At 39.3% G+C, this 20,553-nt stretch overlaps 2 protein-coding genes across 3 annotated transcripts in view; both read left to right on the top strand.

Moving 5' to 3' along the window:
* The window catches only part of LOC308401934 (uncharacterized protein), a 565,304-nt gene that overhangs the window by 504,900 nt on the left and 39,851 nt on the right, over positions 1–20,553 (top strand). The window lies entirely within an intron of this gene.
* Positions 6,947–9,486, top strand: LOC308402908 (transcription factor 15-like). 2 transcript variants are annotated; one of them, XR_013972825.1, is made up of 2 exons: positions 6,947–8,167; positions 8,520–9,486. XR_013972825.1 is itself a non-coding variant. In XM_080892050.1 (2 exons), the coding sequence occupies exons 1-2, from the start codon at positions 7,302–7,304 to the stop codon at positions 8,583–8,585; spliced, it is 519 nt and encodes a 172-aa protein (XP_080748176.1). In that variant the 5' UTR covers positions 7,081–7,301; the 3' UTR covers positions 8,586–9,486. The 2 variants fall into 2 exon arrangements, 1 of the variants encoding a protein (XP_080748176.1); XM_080892050.1 differs by having other exon boundaries at positions 7,081–7,754.

The raw sequence follows: 20,553 nt of genomic DNA, 5'->3' as shown, positions 1-20,553 counted from the left end.
AAAGAAGAATTTTGCTCTATAATTTGTCATTTATAAGCCACGACAGGCAAAATAATGAATCTTACATGATGGCCACGGTAAAAACGCCCATGTGTGAAAAATATTTCCTTTCACACTGAAAGATTTCCCTTCTCGGCTTCATGACATTTTGAATGTTTGGATTTGGATGGCTTGCTGGCCTTATTTATATAGAAAGCAAAATGATTGACACAATGGAAAAACTCACTGCAAACAAATCTAGCAAAATAAAAATATTTCTCATTTAACTGTGAGTCATGGTGTACAGTGGTGAGCACTGTTTACTTGCAAAAAGAAAGCTCCTGGTTAAAACCCTGACCCCATTTGTGTATAGCTTGTCCCCCCACAGTTCAAAGATAAGCACTTTAGGTTAATTTGTGTGGTTTAAAAGTGGCTGATAAGAGCTAGATGAAGTGTACTGAGTGAAGTGTTGTGTGGTGAAAATCTAAAGCTTTTATATGGTCAGTAAGAAAAGTGCTCTATAAATGCAAGTACATTGCCCTGTAGTTTTGTTTTTTAGTCTCGGAACAAGACTATGTGCAGTACATGTTGGTAAACATAAGAATGCATTCCACTGCAGACAAAGGAGTAGAGCACCACTGCAGGTCAGAACTGCTTGCCAATCAACATGGAAGATATGACCACTGTGTCCTGAGCAGGTGACTGACCTCAAGGCCAAAACAGCTCTTTTTATAGCCCCCTTTGTCAGATCTGAAGCCATATCACTTACATCATGTACTGTAAGACAAGGTTTAATAGCCAACTTTTAGATCACTCTGGTGCGATAAACTCTGGTGACCCGTGCAAGCCTTTGCTCAGAGGTCCCAAGTGGCTTTGGAGGAAACCAGCTGGGCTGGAGCTCAGCATGGTATTGCAGCCAGCAGTGAGATTCTCCACAAGAATCACTGCGTGTGAGTCAAATTCCTGTATGGCAAGGGGTTGATTTGATGTTCTGCCTATTTAGGATCCTTGAGGGATCCCGTGGGAAATGATGACACTCCTAGTTCTTCTACTCTCAAGTTCAAGGAAAAACTACTTCTTTACGGTACTGGAACTCGGGACCAATTTCTAACAATGATGTCATCTTCAAAACAAGAGGTGAGCAAAATGCATCTGCTTATATTTGTTGAACTTTTACTGACTTCTCCTCCACACCTGTCTTGCTTGCTTAAACTGTCATGAGGCATGTAAGATAATCAGAGAGAAAAGAGGGGAAATGTGAGTGTGAAAGTGGAGTCGTTGGAGGAGGATGGCCTGTGTCTTATCTGGAGGTCACACCAAAGGTCAAATGAAAGATAATCCTGTTGCTTCCATACTGGGAGAGAGGGTTTACAGTAGCCTTTGTTCGCATGAGAAGTGCTGACTATTTTATCCAAGGAGACAGCTGGATGATGAATGTATTACATAGTCACTGTCTGGATTAACTGATGGTTTCAACAGCTACATTAGTCAGTACTGTGGTGATAAAGAATACAGAATTCTTTAAGCTGTTAACATCCACATTCCCAGAGACCTGTTTGTTATTTGCAGGGGGTCAGTGTTATTATATAGCACACCAAAAACGGAGATCTCATAGCACTAGAAGAGAGTTGTTGCATTATTTGACTAAAAAGGTTTCTCCCTGTTTCTGACTGAACTGTAGACACTAGTAGTAAACCACAGAATTACCATAAGAGCAGAAGTAGTAGATCGTTCTTGTCTGCAGGATTGATCCCTTTTTAAACACTGTTTTGCTTTAAGTTCCAAATGTTACCAGTCAGGATCCAATTTGAGTTCTGCTGTAAGGAATTTTACATGTTGATCACCCAAATAGAAAATGGTGCTTGCCCAGGTGATGGTTTACAAAGCAGGGACCTTACAGTTCTGCCTAGATGCTCTGTGTGTTTGTAAGCCTGAAACTCTAAGCGAAACCACAACATCAGATCCAAGTGTTCAGAAATGAACTTTAGAATCTGTCAAAATGTACAGTGTTCATTTTTTTAGGAGCGTGGCAATGATGTGAAGTCATTGCTTAGCCAAAACTTTATTTGTTCAATATGTCATCATTGAGTGTTGTAGATTTTGCTTGTGAACGAGCAGTTTATGCAAAAACTGAAAACTGAAAAGTGCATAAAGCAATCTGCAGCCAGTCTTAAATGGCAGCCATATTCTAAAAAGTCTAAAAATATTTAATTGCTTTTGCAACCTCAGTCTCCGTTTTAACACTCGTTTCAAATTTCAAATAGGAATTTAAAAACAGAGCAATCCTTTACATCAGTGGTTTGTATTGAGCGCTGGGTCTTTGGATGCAAGCAAAGTGACAGTACGGGAAGAACACTTAGTGTGGTGGAAAATCATATGTCTGTGAGCATGTTTGCCAAAAAATATTAAGGTTTCCTTTTCCATTTTGAACTCATAGCAGACAGTTCAAACTTTGTGGACTTGCAATTTATTTGAGGTTATTCTCAGGTTTAATTATCTGCATATATTTCAAAGTCAGCTATTTAAGGGAAAATTTGCACTTACATAATTATTCTGTACATACGACACAAAAGAAAATAAAGATAACAATTGAAATGTTAAGTTAAAGTACAATGATCAAAACTTGATATTTCTTTTGATTTATGACAAAATATTGATTTTAGTGTACTGCTACTCACATTGGTTCTATCATGTTAAAGATTAAATTTAGTTCAATATTGTGTGTTACAAGCAGCTGCTCTACGTTTTCACATCAAAAGAAAAAAAAAAAACCCAACACAATTTGGGCAGTTCTGATGATTGTTGATATGTGAGAGGCAAGACAGACATTTGGTTTCTGTGCAAATGCAACATTATTAGAACAATGACTTCAGAAGATCACTGTTATTGCTTTGGAGCTCTTCCAGGTTCACAGTAGTTCTTTATAAAGACACTGGAGATGCTCTTTTCATGAACATTAAACTCCAGTAAAAGCTGTTGCTGCGGCTCCTCCATACTCTTAACCTTCTGCCACCCCTACCAGTCTCTGCTGTATTCCCTTTAATAAAGCACAAACACATGCATACAAAAGCACAAGCACACATAAATGTCCCTTTGCAGCAGGTTGCAGCTGGCTGAGCAGGCTCTTCTCCCTCCAGTGCAGCTGTTTCCGATGAGTCAAGGTATCTGACTGCAGTTTTTCCCAGCAGATTCCCTCACAGGAGACACCACAGCGTTAATGCCGACAGATCTTGTTCTCTCGTCACTCCACTTTATACACCAGGAGGTATAGCAAAAAGGGAATTTACTGCTTGGAAAACCTGAATTGCTTTTATTTTTATTTAAATGTGTAAACTATATTTAAAATGAAATAACACTTTCCTGTTGGTGTATATTTATGATGGGAACAGTCAAGGTATAATGCTTGCTTCCTTTGTTTGATAAAAACACAAGAAACTGACAAATAAGTGCTTAAGTATGTCTTTTTCATTCATCATGTCATACCATTTCAGAATGTTGACATCAATTCTTAAAGCATCACTGAATATTTCTTGTCTGGTATGGTGATGTTATTAATGTGGGAAAAAGCTCCATGACAGTAGAACTAAAGGAATCATAAGATATTTCTATTTAATTCCACTCTCTTAAAGTAGAGTGGAATTAAAGTGGTCAAAATACAACCTGAAGAACTGCAGAACGCTGTGATCGTGTGTAAAATGCAAATGAAAACAGAAATTTGTTTTAAAGCTTAATTCAATTACACTTGACTCTGTTAGAGAAAACCCAGACCAAGTGTGATTTTCAGCTTTTATCATTTGTGTTTAGATCCACTTATTCACTCTACCTTTTTTTGCTCTGTTGCTGTTTGTACTGGAAAGATTTTTTGGTGGACATGTTTTGGATTTAGCAAGAGAGTTTTTTTTTGCCTTCTCTAGCTAGCATGGAACAACAGTTTAAACTTGCTGCTAAACCAAGACTTTGAAAAAGGGCTAAAACCTTTCTGTAGACAAGTGCTAGCTGATGATGGGTTTATCAGCACAGACAAAAGCTTCATAATTAGGCTCTACATCCATATGCAGCAGGTTTTGTGTTGGAAATGCAGATGGAAGTGACATGTGTAACGTGCAGTATTTTTCCAAAAGTTGAACTATTTTCACCTGAAGGTGCTATGAGAATAGTAAAAAGGCTGTGTGCTGTGGGTGTTGAAAGCTGTCAATGCTGAGCTTCATAAGCTCTCTATTCTATACAAAATAAGTGCTGACAATGGAAAAACAGCTTATTCACACATACTTTTAGGGTAGGTAAGGTACCATGTGCAGGAATGTTCAGCAGGTGTCATTAATCAATAGACGGTAACACAACTGCAAAAATCAGACCTTCTGAGACTCTTCAGATTGCTTCTTAGGGCCTGCACAGTGATTTCCATGTAAAGAACACATGACTAACCCTAAACTATAAAAGCAACAACATGAATAGGTTATGATGCTTTTGGAGCAACTTGCATGAGTGCTTTCATCCAGTCCCCACTAGCTAAAAACTAGGTAGCAAACTAACTAAAGTTAGTTTTAAAACAGAGTCTACTAACAGCTCAAACAACCAGGTTCTAGCACAAAAACAACTCCATAAAAACTCAAAAGTTGTATCTACTGAAACCTGTCTGGACAAACAAAAATAGTAAATTGGGAAAGGTGGGGTGAGGACCATCAAGGTATTCAATTCATGATAGAACTTTTGTTTTCAGAGTGACATCCAGGTCGCTCACCCACTACCTAACTAACACACAGAACAGCAGAATGATGAATTCACTCTAATTAATGCCATTATTAAAAACTGAATATTAATAATCAGCCAGGAAAGCAGATCATTTATATAGATAATGTCACATCGGTCGGATTATCCTGTAATACCTGCATTACCTAAAAGAAGCTGTTACTAACGACACTTTTCGCATCTTTCCACATCCAACCTACTAGCTTTGCAACCTTAATCACCTCAACAGACATTTAATGGCATTCCTTTAAGTTGATGTAGGAGGTGAGGGGTTTGGGGGCAGGTGGGGTGAAGAATTTATAGTTCCAGACTGTGAAAGGAGAGAAAATGCAGTGGGGTCGTGTTGCCGGCTGGCAGAGCATGGTAAAACACTGTGGTGTCCCGCTTTATGAGTGGGACCAGGTTCCGTGTAGGTCGTGGTATTGTTGGTGCAGCTGAGCTGGGGGCCCCCGGGGGTCAGGACTTGCAGTGTCCAGGTTTGATGTCTTGGGGGATTGTGTTTGTAAAAACAGGCCCTTTGATGACACTCAGTCAACCCCTCCCTGCTTACTTAAATCCTAACAGCACCAGTCAATCTGGAAACCATTTGCTCGGTTTCCATGGGGAAAGGTTCAGGCTTGATCACCTCCAGCATCTGCTGAGTGTTTATTTACCCACAACACTTAACCCATTAGACAAACTTTAATAGGACAACTGTAGAGCCACTAATCACATTGGCGCTCTAAGGACATGAGCCAGCAATTGTGCTGACTGTGTTGTTTTTAAAATCTGAGAGAACACAGGTGATATGGATGCATGTTATACATCAGTTCTTATGAAGACAATGAGTTTCTGCCATTCTTGTAAAAATGTTTCAGTGGTTTCTTGCGCTGATCAGCTGATCAACAGTCAATCAAAATACATTAAAACACTTAAAAGTTGTCGTTATGTGAAAGCTTTGTTGTTTATTTCACATCCTCTTGTAATTGCTGGCCTCATGGGATTTCTACACCTAAACGAAATTAGACAAGCTGGAGCAACTTTGGCTGAAGAGACAAAGAACTTGAAAGGAAGTTCAAAATTTAAGAGGAAATTCCAAAGTGCTGAGCTGATGAGATGTTCGCTAGCTATATATAACTACATTTACACCGTGTCACCAGTCACAGGTAATTTCAGACAGTTGTATTTCTAAAAGACAACCATTCTCATGGTGCCTTGGATGATAGTGGTGGAGAATACCTCTACAATGGTCCTCTAAAGTCTGTACAGACTGTTTACTGTCAACCATAAAACATAAATTCAGCTTCTTTATTTATATGAAGCAGCAATGTACTAACATTCAAATCCTTTGTTACAAGTTATAGATACATTTATTTAATTTGTCAATTAAATAAATGCATTTAAATGGTAAATTAAATGTTTCCGCCCCTGTATGATTGTAATAATGCAATATTATGACTGTTCAGCTGCTTAATTGTTGTTGCTCATTGAGTCTAATGATGAGAGAAGTCTGTTACTAGTGTATCCTCCCTTCATTTAACTTATAAAGCTCAAAGTTGTTCATTTTGTTTTATGGGCAATGTGGAAAGTGCAGTTTGTGCACTGCATTGATAGGTGTTTCAAACTGACATTGTGACTGCATTCGTTTTATCTGTTAATGATGCTATTGTGTTATTATTAATAACTTTCACTTAAATGTGACAAATATTGTGGACTTTATGTACGACACCTTTTTGGACTCTACTGCTACTAGAAAAGAACCTTTGTTTACAAGAAAACTGTTTAACTACCTGAGGTTTATAGAAACGACCATACAGTGAACATTATTTGAGGATCTCATATGTTCTAAAAATCATCAAAGAATCTTGAATATCATCAAAAATACTGAAAAAGCACAGCCCTGTCCTCATGTTTTTGAGTGGGGTGTATTTTCCCCCATTTAACCTTCAAATGGTTCGCAGATAATGATACATGTATTTATTTATTTAACTCGCAGACAGTGTCATGTCACATGACCTGTGTATAGCAGAAGGGAGACATTCAGAATGATACTTAAGGCTCAGGGCATTTGTGTAACCAGCTGTTTCATGTTGTGGCTTGCTGAGATATTGTTATATTGACTAATTTACATCTTTGCTCAGTGTTATTTCAAACAACGTACCATACGGTCTAAAACGACCCTAATCTCCAGTAGCAGACAGATAAAGACCAGATCAGATTTGTTTTTATTTTAACGATCGGCACAATCGAGATTTGTCATCTTCTTTTGTGCCTTTTTGCTCTACACTCTCCATGTGACGCGTCCATTTGTGTTACACATATCATCAAATGAACACCAGACTTTAAGAACGAACATTTGGGGAAATGGAAGTGTCTGCATCTGCTCCACCCCTCACGTAAAGCTGGCAGACTACTGTATACTGTATAAGAGCCCTGCCTGTCACGCTGACTATCACACAGGAGGAGGGTGTCAGAACGTATTGGGGAAGTCTGTTGGCTTGGAGCTACTGCAACTTTTACGCACGACTCTTGTCTCCATGCCGCTGTTTTCCACTTGAATATAAGGGATTGATTTCCCCGCCTGCCTTTGAGTAATGGCTTTCACTATGCTGAGACCCGTCTCCACGCACCCTTTCTCTTACCCCGCGGACCTAACCTTGATGTCGGACGACGAGGAAGGGAACCGCAGCGAGAGTGACGGCAGCACCGATCAGGGGTACGGGCGGGAGTCCGGTGGAGTTGTAGTCGGACAGCGGAACGTTGCCAACGCCAGAGAGAGACACCGGACCCAGAACGTCAACACAGCCTTCACGGCGCTGCGGACGCTCATCCCCACCGAGCCGGTGGACAGAAAACTCTCCAAAATCGAGACGCTGCGCCTGGCATCCAGCTATATTTCTCACCTGGCCAACGTGCTGGTGGTAGGAGACGGAAGAGAGGGCGAACAGCCGTGCCTGAGTGCTGTGTACAGAGAAGTGAAGGGGGGTGGGCAGGGCAAACAGCCCCGGACTATCTGCACATTCTGCCTCAGCAACCAGCGCAAAGGGGTAACATACTCAGAAGATTCTCAGCTCACCAGCATACACGACACTACATTTATTATGTTCTATACTTTCTGCCTCGACCGATGCGCACACGTATAGCTTATATTATTAAAACCAGTCTCACTAAATCCGCGTTCTGTGGAATACAGCTTCTATTCGGGGTGAAAATCTATTTACAATTCCTGCACCATTCCTGCAGCAGGACATAAGGAAGGATGCAATTATGGGCGTTGCTAATTCCAAAAGGTTCCAATATTTATGAGAAACATACACGATGGATACACACCGTGCTGGACTTTCTGATAAACAAACACTTCAGAAGACATGTGCACTTAGAACTTACGACGTGTCCGCTTTTATCGACAGATGAGGAAATACGAAAATGACAAATTCAGAAAAGAGCTTTGGTCAGATTGGTAAGCACAGCTTAAAAAATAGCTAGTAAAAAACCCCAGTATATTAATTGTTGAATATTGTTTTCAGGTAGTGTAGACCTGACAATGTGCTTTAATGAATTCTAATGAGTGATTTTTTTTAAATTCTGTTATTTTGCAAATAATTTGAGAGATTAATTTAGAGACTTTAGTGTAAAGCATATAACGCATTTTTACACTGACAACCGTGTTTGTGAAAAATCTAATCATTTATAAGTGTCATATCACAACTGTGTAATTGCAACGATCCTGAGTGCAATGAGTTACTTTCCATGGGTGCGCAGAGATGATGACGGTACTGAAACTGAAGGTGATTATTCATCTTTGTTCACAGGTGAAGGACAGACGAGACTGTGTGAAAATGCATGGAAACAGTGTGAGACAGCTAAGTCGACGATGAAAGTGTCTAAACTGGAGCAGTGTGGGATTTTTTTTCTTCCTCCCAGCAGATATTCCTAGAGACTTGAAGCATCTCAGCACTACAGCAGTCCTCTTACTTTGTGAGGCTTTGTCTGGTTATTTAGTGAGACAGGAGGATTGCCAAGTGAACTACCTGTATGTCTCCAGCAGTTGCCAGAAATCCAGTACACAAATTGTTACTGTTTGGGGTATAGTGGATAAATAATCTGAAATTATAACATTGTGACATACAAAGTGAGCAGCACTAAGAAGGTTACTTACATACATACATTAGATGAACAGATCTTACATGTTAGGGGAACAGAAATCCATACTAACCCTAGATCCATGATGGGGTTACACTTATGTACAGCACTTTGGATCACTCACCTAAAGTATGATTACTAATAGTTGGAAGCTATGAACCAAAACAAAACAAAAAATGGAGAATACTTTAAATCTGTAACATCCTAGAACTCTGTGTCCAAGAGTACTTTGTTTTGTACTTTAAACATTTTCAGTACAAGTACAATTCACTTTGCATACTCAGCATTTACAGTGACTCATATCAAATTGCACTTACAATGAAACTGTTGAGCCTTACCACACTGATGATAATAACCAGTGCTTTAACTATTGAGTAGAAAAAGATGCTGCTGATTCAAAGAGTAGTCCATCCAAAGTAGTCTTAAGTTCCTGGAAATATCATAAAGAACATAATAAAAATGTCAAGTAATCCATGAAAATGTTAGTATAATTGCACAGTTTTTAAATATAATTTGGGATAATTTAAAGATATATCAGAATACATGATTACATGTCATCTGTTATACCACTATTACCTGTCAAGCTAATTGACTGATTGATTATTGCACGGAGCAATAAAACATATCATCAGTGTTTTTTACTGGTTCCAATTTACAAATATGGGTTTTATCATGCACAAATGTTACTGATGTCATTCCTATTTGTGATTAAAAACAAAAGAAAACAAACAAACAAACAAACAAAAACAATGGTTTGGTCTGGTCTAATGAACATTCACAAACACTTTGGTGCTGGTCCTCAAGATGTTTGTGTGAAGCTTTTCTCTCAAATAGATCTATGCACCTGAATAGTTTCTGGAGTGTCAGAGAAGATATCTGAGAGGCAATGATTTTATCTACATGTTTTTATCTACTTTGAGATTAAATTTATTTTTACATAGGCATGGCTCTCTTGCATTTTTCTGCCAACATAGCAATAAGCATGTGATGAGATCATTAAAGGTCCCCTTTGCATGGCCTGTTAAAGGTTTTTTTTTTATTGGTGATGCACAGAAACTGTTTTTGTGACACAATATTTGCCATATTTTGAAATAGGTTGGTCTATAACAAAGCTGAACAAAGCTTACAATTTGTTTCCTGGGTAGGTTCACTCAATGTAAGTAAATAAACTGAGTTTAAGCAATAAATAAATAAACAATGTCAACATTTCTCTACTTGTTACAGACCTGTAGTGGTAACGTCTTTATAGTTTTGTTCATTCAGGCCCCCAGCCAATACAATAGAGCCCAAAGCAGAAAAAGGCTAACTGGTTATCATGCAAGAATCCATGATCAACTCATTTCATCAGAAGTGGTTTAATTGCATGTCACATTTACATTGTTGTCCTTTGTTTCTCTTTGGCAACTTTTTTTTAATAAATAAAAATTGCATACAAACAGACCAGAAGAAGAAAAAAAAGCTTTTTAGATGCGCTCGTAGTGATAACCATGAAATTCCATTCAAGGCCCACCAAGGCAGTTCTTGATATTTCCATCACTTCTTGATGGAAATATCAAGAACTGCACAAGTTTATCCATGGACTAGAAGAAGAGACAAAGATTGAATTTTGGTGGTAGAGCTTCAAGTTTCTTCATAAACGTTTGTAGTCTCCTATGAGAAAAAAAGGCCTAATTTGTTTACATGACCTATGCTCCATTCACAGTTTTGCAAATTTGGAGGCAGGGTCTACACAAATAAAGAAATCTAAGGACTGATCTGTGCATAACTCCACTTTGGTAGTATATCATTTTAGTTGGGATTCACATGTGGTGTTTATCAGTCACGGCTAATATCACCTACCACCCTGTGTGCAGACAAACACAGCTGCTGCTGAATGTTAATGTTGTGGATTACATCAGAAGAGCAGCGCTCTGGCCACATGAAGAGGCTGATGGGAGTACACCTTTTTACAGGGTTGAAGGATAAATGCCTGCATATTGACTGGAAAAATCTGCATAGTATAACTGTGTAACCTCAGACAATGTCGTGAGAATAAAAGTGTCCACTGTGATGGATTATGGTACTCAATCTGCAAGTCTGCAAGCAGATTAGTTTGTATGTATGTTAAAAGATTAGATTGTTCTTTTTTTGTTTGGTAAATATTCTTACAGTTAGGTCCATAAATATTTAAACAGAGAGAACTTTTTTCTAATTGTTGTTCCCTACATCACCACAATGAATTTGAAATGAAAAAACTCAGATGGAGTTGAAATGCAGACCTGCAGCTTTTATTCAATGGGTTGAAAAAATTGCGTAAAAATGTGAGGAACCAAAGCAATCTGGAAACAATCCCTTAATTTCAGATGCTCAAAAGCAACAGGACAGATTGAATAACTGAAAATAAAATGTTCATTTCTAACACTTGTATGAAAACCCTTTGCTGGCAATGACAGCCTGAAGTCTTGAACTCATGTATGAACTCAGATGTTGGGCTTCCTCCTTTTTAGTGCTCTGCCAGGCTGTTACTGCAGCGGCTTACAGTTGCTGTCTGTTTGTGAGCCTTTGTGTCTGAAGTTTAGTCTTCAGCAAGTGAAATGCTCTGTTGGGCTAAGATCAGGTGACTTGGCCATTCAAGAATATTCCACTTCTTTGCTTTAATAAACTCCTGGGTTGATTTGGCTGTTTGTTTGGGTCATTGTCCATCTATATTATGAAACACCGTCATATGACACTGTCTTAGCAAATTCTTGAGGCTTATGAGTGGCTTGCAGTGAACTCTCTGTATTTACGTTTATGCAGTCTTTTCTTTACAGTACACTTGAATGTCGATACGCCTAACCCTCCTGGAGACTGTTGCTCACTTGGTTGGCTGTTATGTAGGGGTTTCTCATCACCGTGGAAACTGTTCTGTGATCATCTACCACTGTTCACCAGTGCTTTCTTTCTTTCTCAGGATGTACCAAACTGCAGATTTTGCCACTCCTAATATTGTACCAATTTCTCAGATGTTTTGTTTTGCTGTTTTCACAACTTAAGGATGACTTGTTTCACCTGCATGGTGAGCTCCTTTGACCGCATGTTGTCTGTTCACAGCAAAACCTTCCAAATGCAAGCACCACAACTCAAACCAACTCCAAGCCTTTTAAATGCTTACCTGATAATGACATAACAAAGAAATTGCCCACACCTGTCCATGAAATAACTGTTTTGAGTCAAGCATCCAATTACTTTTGCTCCCCTTAAAAAGAGGGAGCAAAACCCCTGGATGAAGGGTTTAGGAGCTGAAACTCCTAAACCCTTCATCCAGTTTGAATGTGGATACACATTATGTCCATTATATAACTATAACTGGAATATGTTTCAGTAAACAGGTACAAAAGCTAAACTTGTGTCAGTGTCCAGATATATATGGACCTAACTGTACTTGTGTTCTTGCTTAGAGCTACAGTAGAAGTTTAATAAACACAACAGTCTGTAAACGAAGCATCTGACAGTGAAAAGGAAACAAATAGTCTGGCTCATTCCAAAAGTAATTTAAAGTCACCTCACTGTTAGATCCTTGTTGTTTTGTACAAAATCAGTATGTAAAAACAACAGTTTTGCTTTTGCAGTAGTTATATGATGAATCCTTCTAGGCTTTTGTGCCAAGCTAATATATCTTGTACAATTCGTACATCTTGATCGCCGCAGCTGTTCTATAATGATTGTGTTATATCAGTGCAGCCACAAAGAGTTCCTGTTTAATACGAGTCAGACTCGGGAACATTTTTAGAGCTTTTTAAAATGTCAGCTAGAATAACAATTAAGATTAGCTTAATAATAACCAAAAATGAAGATTGTAAGAATTTTTTAGGGTCTGAAACACATTTGTTGTGGTTTTTGTGTTGTTTGTTCTAGGTTCTAATTAAACAATAGTAAGATCTATACAAATCTATGTAGGCTTGTTTATTCCCATGATACTAAGGCCGAAACACTTTCAGCATAGAAAGATTGTGCTATACCAGAAATACCATTTACAGTATTTGGTTTGTTGCTAACTTATAGACTTGCAGTGTAGTGGATTTGGGATATTTGGAGAGTCTAAATTGCAATGCCATTTGCTTCTAATTACAAATCAAGGCTATATTTTTCAAATATAGCCTAAACTAAACGCTTTTTCACATTTTTAAGTTTTGAAAAATGAATTCCTAACAGTGCTGTGGTTTGTTTTGCTCCAACATTCCCTGAGTTCTTTATTTTGCGCTAAATAATCTAAAAACAATGTCTGTATGAGTAAACTGCAATTTGTCTCACAGTTGCATCTTGTGCAAGAATGCTAAATGTTGCCAGCAGATTGTTACTGTAGACAATCTTAACAATCCTAATCTGTGAAAACAGGAGATTTGTCTATAATCTGAATTTTTAACTAGTTTTCAAGTGGTTTTGTCTGGTTTATATTTCTGACCACATGCCCTTGGTCCCCTTATGACACCACATGTAGCATTCTTGCATGTAGACAGCATTTTTTTAAGTTTTCATTCCCACATATAGTAGTGCATATAGTAGAACTCAAAGTTAATCTTGATTTATTATATGACTAAACTGAATCCTCTAAGTCTCGAAGTGATGTTTGGAGGTACACCCCTCTGAAAGAAAGTTATTGCAGTCCTTGGGGGCAGCACAAATAACTGCACACTTGCATAAAGCATCCCAACCCTCCATTTCTCTCCACCAGTCAGTGCTAAAACCTAATTAGAAGCTGCTGTGTGAGCTTATCTGATAACTGTAGAGCTCTGTGGAGCTCGATAAATGGCTCCCAGCGGCCTTTGTTCCCCCTGACAGGAAGATGTCATAGAAGCACAGGAAGGGGAAAAAAAGCTCCAGTGCTCGACCTTACTGACACCCTCCCTGTGGGGCCCGAGGCCCTGGGTCACTGCCAGTTTTGACATCAGTCGGGGCCCAGATGGCCTGTTACACTCATCTGATGCTTATTTTAATTCCTGGATGGGAATGTCTCCAAAAAGACAGTGAAAATCAGTCAACAACTGTACAGTGAACTTACTGTAAACTGTCAGCTAGCATGATATTTATGGCACACACAATCAGTACTATATAACCAGTTACTTAATTGGTTTTGATAGCTGTGACAAATTTACTGACCCAAAACAAGCAACAATAACAGACTTGAATAGTTATGGTCACAGTTAAACAGAAAGGGAAACATTCACGTATATTTCTAAATGTATTTCTACACCTTACTAATAAATCAAGGAGTAAGGAAAGTGCTTACAAGTGCCCTGAAACAAGAAGCCAACTGACATGTCATATGTACCATCAGATGCAGGTCCTCTGTCACATCATTAGTTCTTAAAAATATGTGAACATATGCATGTCATCTTCCCCAGTATCCTATACCTGATGTCTATTTCACGTCTATGACGGATAAATGCACCACAATGAAACTCAGAAACAGAACACAGAGCACAGATGAAGAAACAAGCAGAAACAACAACAGGAAGTCTGGTGATTTATGTTGGAATCACACCCCCACTTGGATCAAGGTTACCAGAGTCCAAACATCAGAACACAGAGCAGTGATGAAAATCCACATGTGACCAGAAACTCCCAGTGGCCACAACCAAGAGTGAAGACCAAACTGTAGTGAACACTGCTGAGTCACAAACATGCAGGTAGGTGACAACTAGTGATTTAGAGTCTAGACAGCACGTCCCAGGCAGCATGGTCAGCCCGGAAGAGGACCCATTAGCACCACAAGAGTCCAGGGACAGTGAACAGATCCAGAAAGCACACCAGCAGGAACAACCAGGGAACCAGGCACACCCCTGAAGCACAGAATGGCACCCACCCAAGCCCCATATTGTATTTACTTGGGTTGTCTTTGTCTAATATTAAAATGAGTTTGATGAAAACATTTCAGTCAGAGATATGTCACAGAATTAGGATTTTTCATTACTAAAACAAAAGCTGTAGAATTGTGACTGCGACCAACAGTAGTGTAAGCCTGCACACAAGAGCCTGTGCATTAGTCAGTTGATAACTTTTAGATACAGGACACATGATGGAAAGTATGAAGCAACCACCTCTGACTCGTGTGGTTTCTCATTAAAGTTAGTGATATCCCTGTACATGACTGTATAAAATTCCATCTGAACATAAATTATTCTGTCAGTCATCAGCAGCACTTTCCCCATCTTCAGCTCCATCTGGTAAGCATTAGTGGGAGATACCATGGGGCATATAGGAAGGGCTAAGATTGCGATACTGTTTCCCTCCACCACATTTAGCCCTAAACAGACCCTTATGGTGCTGTAGCTCAACTGTTTGACATTAGAGATACCTTCCGCCCCCTCACTAACCCTGAAGTTGGTTCCCTACCAGCCAGTCTGTCAGAGAAGATAACGACTGGACACGGACTGTGGGCCCTTTCAAGGGACAGCGGTCTTGGATCGGCTGCCTCCGATTTTGATGATTGTTTTCCATGGATGGGTGGAGTGGGAGAACAGGGAGCAACCTAATCCTTTGCAGCAGCCAAATAACAAGTGAATAGGCCAGACATAGCAATATACAGTGGGGCAAAAAAGTATTTAGTCAGCCACCGATTGTGCAAGTTCCCCCACTTAAAATGATGACAGAGGTCAGTAATTTGCACCAGAGGTACACTTCAACTGTGAGAGACAGAATGTGAAAAAAAAATCCATGAATCCACATGGTAGGATTTGTAAAGAATTTATTCGTATAGTAGGGTGGAAAATAAGTATTTGGTCACCTCAAACAAGGAAAATCTCTGGCTCTCACAGACCTGTAACGTCTTCTGTAAGAAGCTTTTCTGTCCCCCACTCGTTACCTGTATGAATGGCACCTGTTTGAACTCATCATCTGTATAAAAGACACCTGTCCACAGCCTCAAACAGTCAGACTCCAAACTCCGCCATGGCCAAGACCAAAGAGCTTTCGAAGGACACCAGGAAAAGTATTGTAGACCTGCACCAGACTGGGAAGAGTGAATCTACAATAGGCAAGCAGCTTGGTGTGAAAAAATCAACTGTGGGCGCAATCATCAGAAAATGGAAGACATACAAGACCACTGATAATCTCCCTCGATCTGGGGCTCCACGCAAGATCTCATCCTGTGGGGTCAAAATGATCATGAGAACGGTGAGCAAAGATCCCAGAACCACACGGGGGGACCTGGTGAATGACCTGCAGAGAGCTGGGACCAAAGTAACAAAGGTCACCATCAGTAACACACTACAACGGCAGGGAATCAAATCCCGCAGTGCCAGACGTGTTCCGCTGCTGAAGCCAGTGCATGTCCAGGCCCGTCTGAAGTTTGCCAGAGAGCACATGGATGATACAGCAGAGGATTGGGAGAATGTCATGTGGTCAGATGAAACCAAAGTAGAACTTTTTGGTATAAACTCAACTCATCGTGTTTGGAGGAAGAAGAATACTGAGTTGCATCCCAAGAACACCATACCTACTGTGAAGCATGGGGGTGGAAACATCATGCTATGGGGCTGTTTTTCTGCCAAGGGGACAGGACGACTGATCCGTGTTAAGGACAGAATGAATGGGGCCATGTATCGTGAGATTTTGAGCCAAAACCTCCTTCCATCAGTGAGAACTTTGAAGATGAAACGAGGCTGGGTCTTCCAACATGACAATGATCCAAAACACACCGCCCGGGCAACAAAGGAGTGGCTCCGTAAGAAGCATTTGAAAGTCCTGGAGTGGCCTAGCCAGTCTCCAGACCTCAACCCCATAGAAAATCTGTGGCGGGAGTTGAAAGTCCGTGTTTCTCGGCGACAGCCCCAAAACATCACTGCTCTCGAGAAGATCTGCATGGAGGAATGGGCCAAAATACCAGCTCCTGTGTGTGCAAACCTGGTAAAGACCTATAGTAAACGTTTGACCTCTGTTATTGCCAACAAAGGTTATGTTACAAAGTATTGAGTTGTATTTTTGTTATTGACCAAATACTTATTTTCCACCCTGATTTACGAATAAATTCTTTACAAATCCTACCATGTGGATCCATGGATTTTTTTTTCACATTCTGTCTCTCACAGTTGAAGTGTACCTCTGGTGCAAATTACTGACCTCTGTCATCATTTTAGGTGGGGGAACTTGCACAATCGGTGGCTGACTAAATACTTTTTTGCCCCACTGTATCTGTGTGCCATAACATTAGACTATATGAACAGCTATACTAAGGTATCTTCTTATGCTCTAGTGTACTTATTAAAGATGTACTTTTATCATGTTAGTTTTAAAGAGCACAAAATAAAACATAGTTGGAACAAAAGCTACCGAATTTCTAGTTTTAGGGACTAGAATGTCTGAGCACTAATATGTTGCTTCATCTGATGCTGTGTTTCCACTGTCATCAAAATCCCTGAGATGATTAAGCAAATTGTCACAATTTATTATCCCGTGTTGGTATCCATTTGAATAGGCCTTTAGCTTTGCAGATAGTGAGCTTTTGTGAAATTACTCAATGCATTAATCAAGGCATAGGCAACATAAAATCCTCCAAAAAGGTAATAACACATAATCTACAGACCTAAAGAGCTTGGAAATCAAAAGGCATTCTGGGTTCTCGTCCCCATATTGTTGTTCATGTAAAACCAAAACAAAATCTGATGAAAACAGAGCTGTAAACAGATTTCACCTTATTCAGATATCTCTTGGGATTTTCTGTACTATGACGGTGCTTCACTTCTTACTGGGCTACATCGATATTGTAATTTATGCTGCAAACCTAACCTGTTCCAGATTAGAGATCAAAAGGTCTGAAATCTCAATCACTGGCCAATCAAATCTCTCGAAAATAATGTCACACTTCTGGAAGATGTCTCAGACCTCTGTGGGCAGAGGGCCACAGAGTTGAGAGTCCATAGCATGAGTCACCCAGTTTGAGAGAGGAATAAAAGAGGCCATCTAAACAGTGAACGACGGTCATTGAACAGAGGTGTAATGTCTTTATGATACATTTAATTGGGAAGTGAGGGAAATCCATGATACACCAAAATTTGAGTGCTATATTAGTCTAAAAGAGTGTGTGGGTGTGTGTGTTTTATATGGGCAACGGTGTTGACACACTGTGCTCTCACAACGCACACTCTCTAGACTATTGTTTTCCTCCCAACATGCAAGTGGGAGGAAGTGGTGGAATGACCCAAGACATTAGTACAGACAATATCAGTCCAGCGGGGCAGGCCTCTGATTGCTCCGAGTTTGGCTGCTGCTCCTGGTGCTCTGTCTCAGCCTTAGGGCGGTGGTCCTTGATTTAGAGGTGAAAGGTGACTAATTTGTGGCCTGATTTCTCCCCTGTCAAAATAATGGAACAACATATCTGCACAGAAAGCTCTGAAGGAGGAAAGAGGCTGACTTCCGCAGTAACCTGATGCCTGTAATGGTCCCTAAAGATTTCATATGCTATTGTGTTTTCTCTTTTTTGGCTTTGTTTGATGACTCCTTTGCTTTTAAAAGAATCATGCTCCCTAAATATTTATATATCTAACCCTTACTAGATAAGTAAAACAGATTTTTCCTGGGTAACTAAATTCCCATTCTCTTTTGTGACATATAATCAAACTCTACTGTGCACTTCCCTTTGACCCTCTGTGTCACCACAGAGTAATTAAAGGTAGTGTGCTTGTGTAGAGATTTTTAAGCGATAACTGTCCACTCGACACCGACAAATCCCCACACACAAAGCAACATATATTAAGTTGTGACATCACATAGGAAAATGTATCCTAGATGTAAGGAAGCATGCAAGTCTACATTTTAACTAGACATGAAGAATGAGCTTGGACCCAATAAATACAATTGTTCGCTGCTTGGAGCCTCCTGAATCTCGGAGATGGATGGGAGGAAGAATATACCTTGGAAAACTTTTGAACCAATTTCAACATCCACAGCAATTGTTTGGAGGATATCCTCAATCAGTTTCCCCAAAGAGCACAATGAATAGTCTCACTGACAGAAACCTACTGCCCCTAACAACCTCCATGACCTGCACGCTGTGCGCCATCAGAAATGAATATGTCATCTTCTACTCCAACTACCTCTCAGAGAACAAAGCAAAAATAGGCTCCTGCTGTTTTAAACATCTCACTTATCTGATAAGCAGGGTATTTGGGAATATAAACAAGTTACATTAACCAAATGTTCCTGTTAAATGTTTTTGTACTATTTTTGATTAAAATTGCTGATGTGCGATATGATGACTGAATCCTATTTCCATTTTAGAATATTAAGAAGCTATTAAAGATCCTGATCATAAGGAAGTTTCAGAAATGCTAGATTGTATAATATAAAAGGGAGATTATATGAAAGTAAAGAACATGACTTTTTGATTTGGAAAATTTGAAAGTAAGTGCTTTTGACATGCTAAGACCGTGCAAGAGACAGAAGGATGCCATGCAAAAAACAAAACAAAAGTGTGCTGAGAGGGGATGCACAAGGTGAACCAGATTATACTGGATGAAAAGATGACTTCCAGCTCGAGACTTTGTCAGGAGACGATTTTTCCAACACAACAATGAAACTGAATACAACCATTTTAATGCACAAGGAGCTGCAACAGAACCTCTCCTCCACCTCCAAACATGTATACACAGATTTGTAATAGTTTGTTGTGATCCAATACTAAGGTTTGAAAGATCAAAAATTAAGACAAACAAAAAAAATATTAATGCTAGTTTGCGCACTTTGAGGTCTTTATTTTTAATAAAGTCGATCTAAAATGTTTTTAAAACATACAAAACAGACTAAATTCTCAGCACTCCAACTTCAAAATAATAGTTATTATTTATAATATAATATAATATTAGAATATTTAACATTTTAAAGGCACATATTTTAAAAATATATTTGAAGATACTTATTTTTTCAGTAAGAGATAAGAGAGCAAAAATTCTGTTTGCTTTAAAAATGTAAAATTTCGTGGTTAAAAACCACATGTGCATAAATCATTATTCAAAACACAATTATTTGAAAGTCGTTTTGGCCTAATTTATGAAATCATTGCAAAGACTGCAATAAACCAGTGAGCTCCAAAAAGAAGCCAACACTGTGTAAGAATCCTGATGCACAGCTGTGTGGTATACATTATATTATGTTTCCACTACTCCTTTCCACTAAGGAGACAGGCTGAAGAACAGCATGCATGTTTCTTAATGTTGGGGCGCCCCCTTTTAGACACAGCTAGCATAGTTTTGAAGTTTCCTCAAGGACCTCAAAGCATACCATATTATTCCAACAAGCTCTCTTCCGGCTTCATGCATTTACAGTCATGTGAAAAAGAGGTTTTAACAGCACTCTGTGCAGTTTTGTGAATGACTAAGTGCACACCATGATTCAGCTGCTTGTAGAAACACCTTTGATATTTAAGTATTCATTAGAAACAAGCCTCAGATAATTGGACCAAAGAAATTGACACACCTTTCAGCCAAGAAAACAATAAAAATATGCTTCTGTAAGTTCATTTTAGTTTAATGTTTCTTCTCCTTCTCGTATTTTCAGTTTTTATCTGTCACACTAACACCCAATACGCAAGCTTGAGCCTGAGGAGAGTTACTGACGATGGGATATTTTGTGGAACACGCTGACTCTTGGCTTGTTTCTTTAAGCCAAGAGGCAGCAAGCATTCCTTGTGAAATACAGGACAGTTAGAAAATATAAGGACAATAACGTCTTTCAGTCGTGTTTTCTTTG

This window comes from Rhamphochromis sp. 'chilingali', assembly GCF_963969265.1.
Source record: "Rhamphochromis sp. 'chilingali' genome assembly, chromosome: 9".
In the NCBI taxonomy this organism is placed as follows: domain Eukaryota; kingdom Metazoa; phylum Chordata; class Actinopteri; order Cichliformes; family Cichlidae; genus Rhamphochromis; species Rhamphochromis sp. 'chilingali'.
Note: the sequence above shows the minus strand (reverse complement) of the source record. Positions and strands in the feature narration are given on the sequence as shown.

What these genes read in the sequence shown, in the direction of transcription:
- LOC308402908 (XM_080892050.1), top strand. Translation starts at nt 7,302, where the DNA reads ATGGCTTTCACTATGCTGAGACCCGTCTCCACGCACCCTTTCTCTTAC. An exon ending in TCAGCAACCAGCGCAAAGGG is followed by an intron (nt 7,755 to 8,519) that starts GTAACATACTCA and finishes CTTTGTTCACAG; the next exon opens with GTGAAGGACAGACGAGACTG.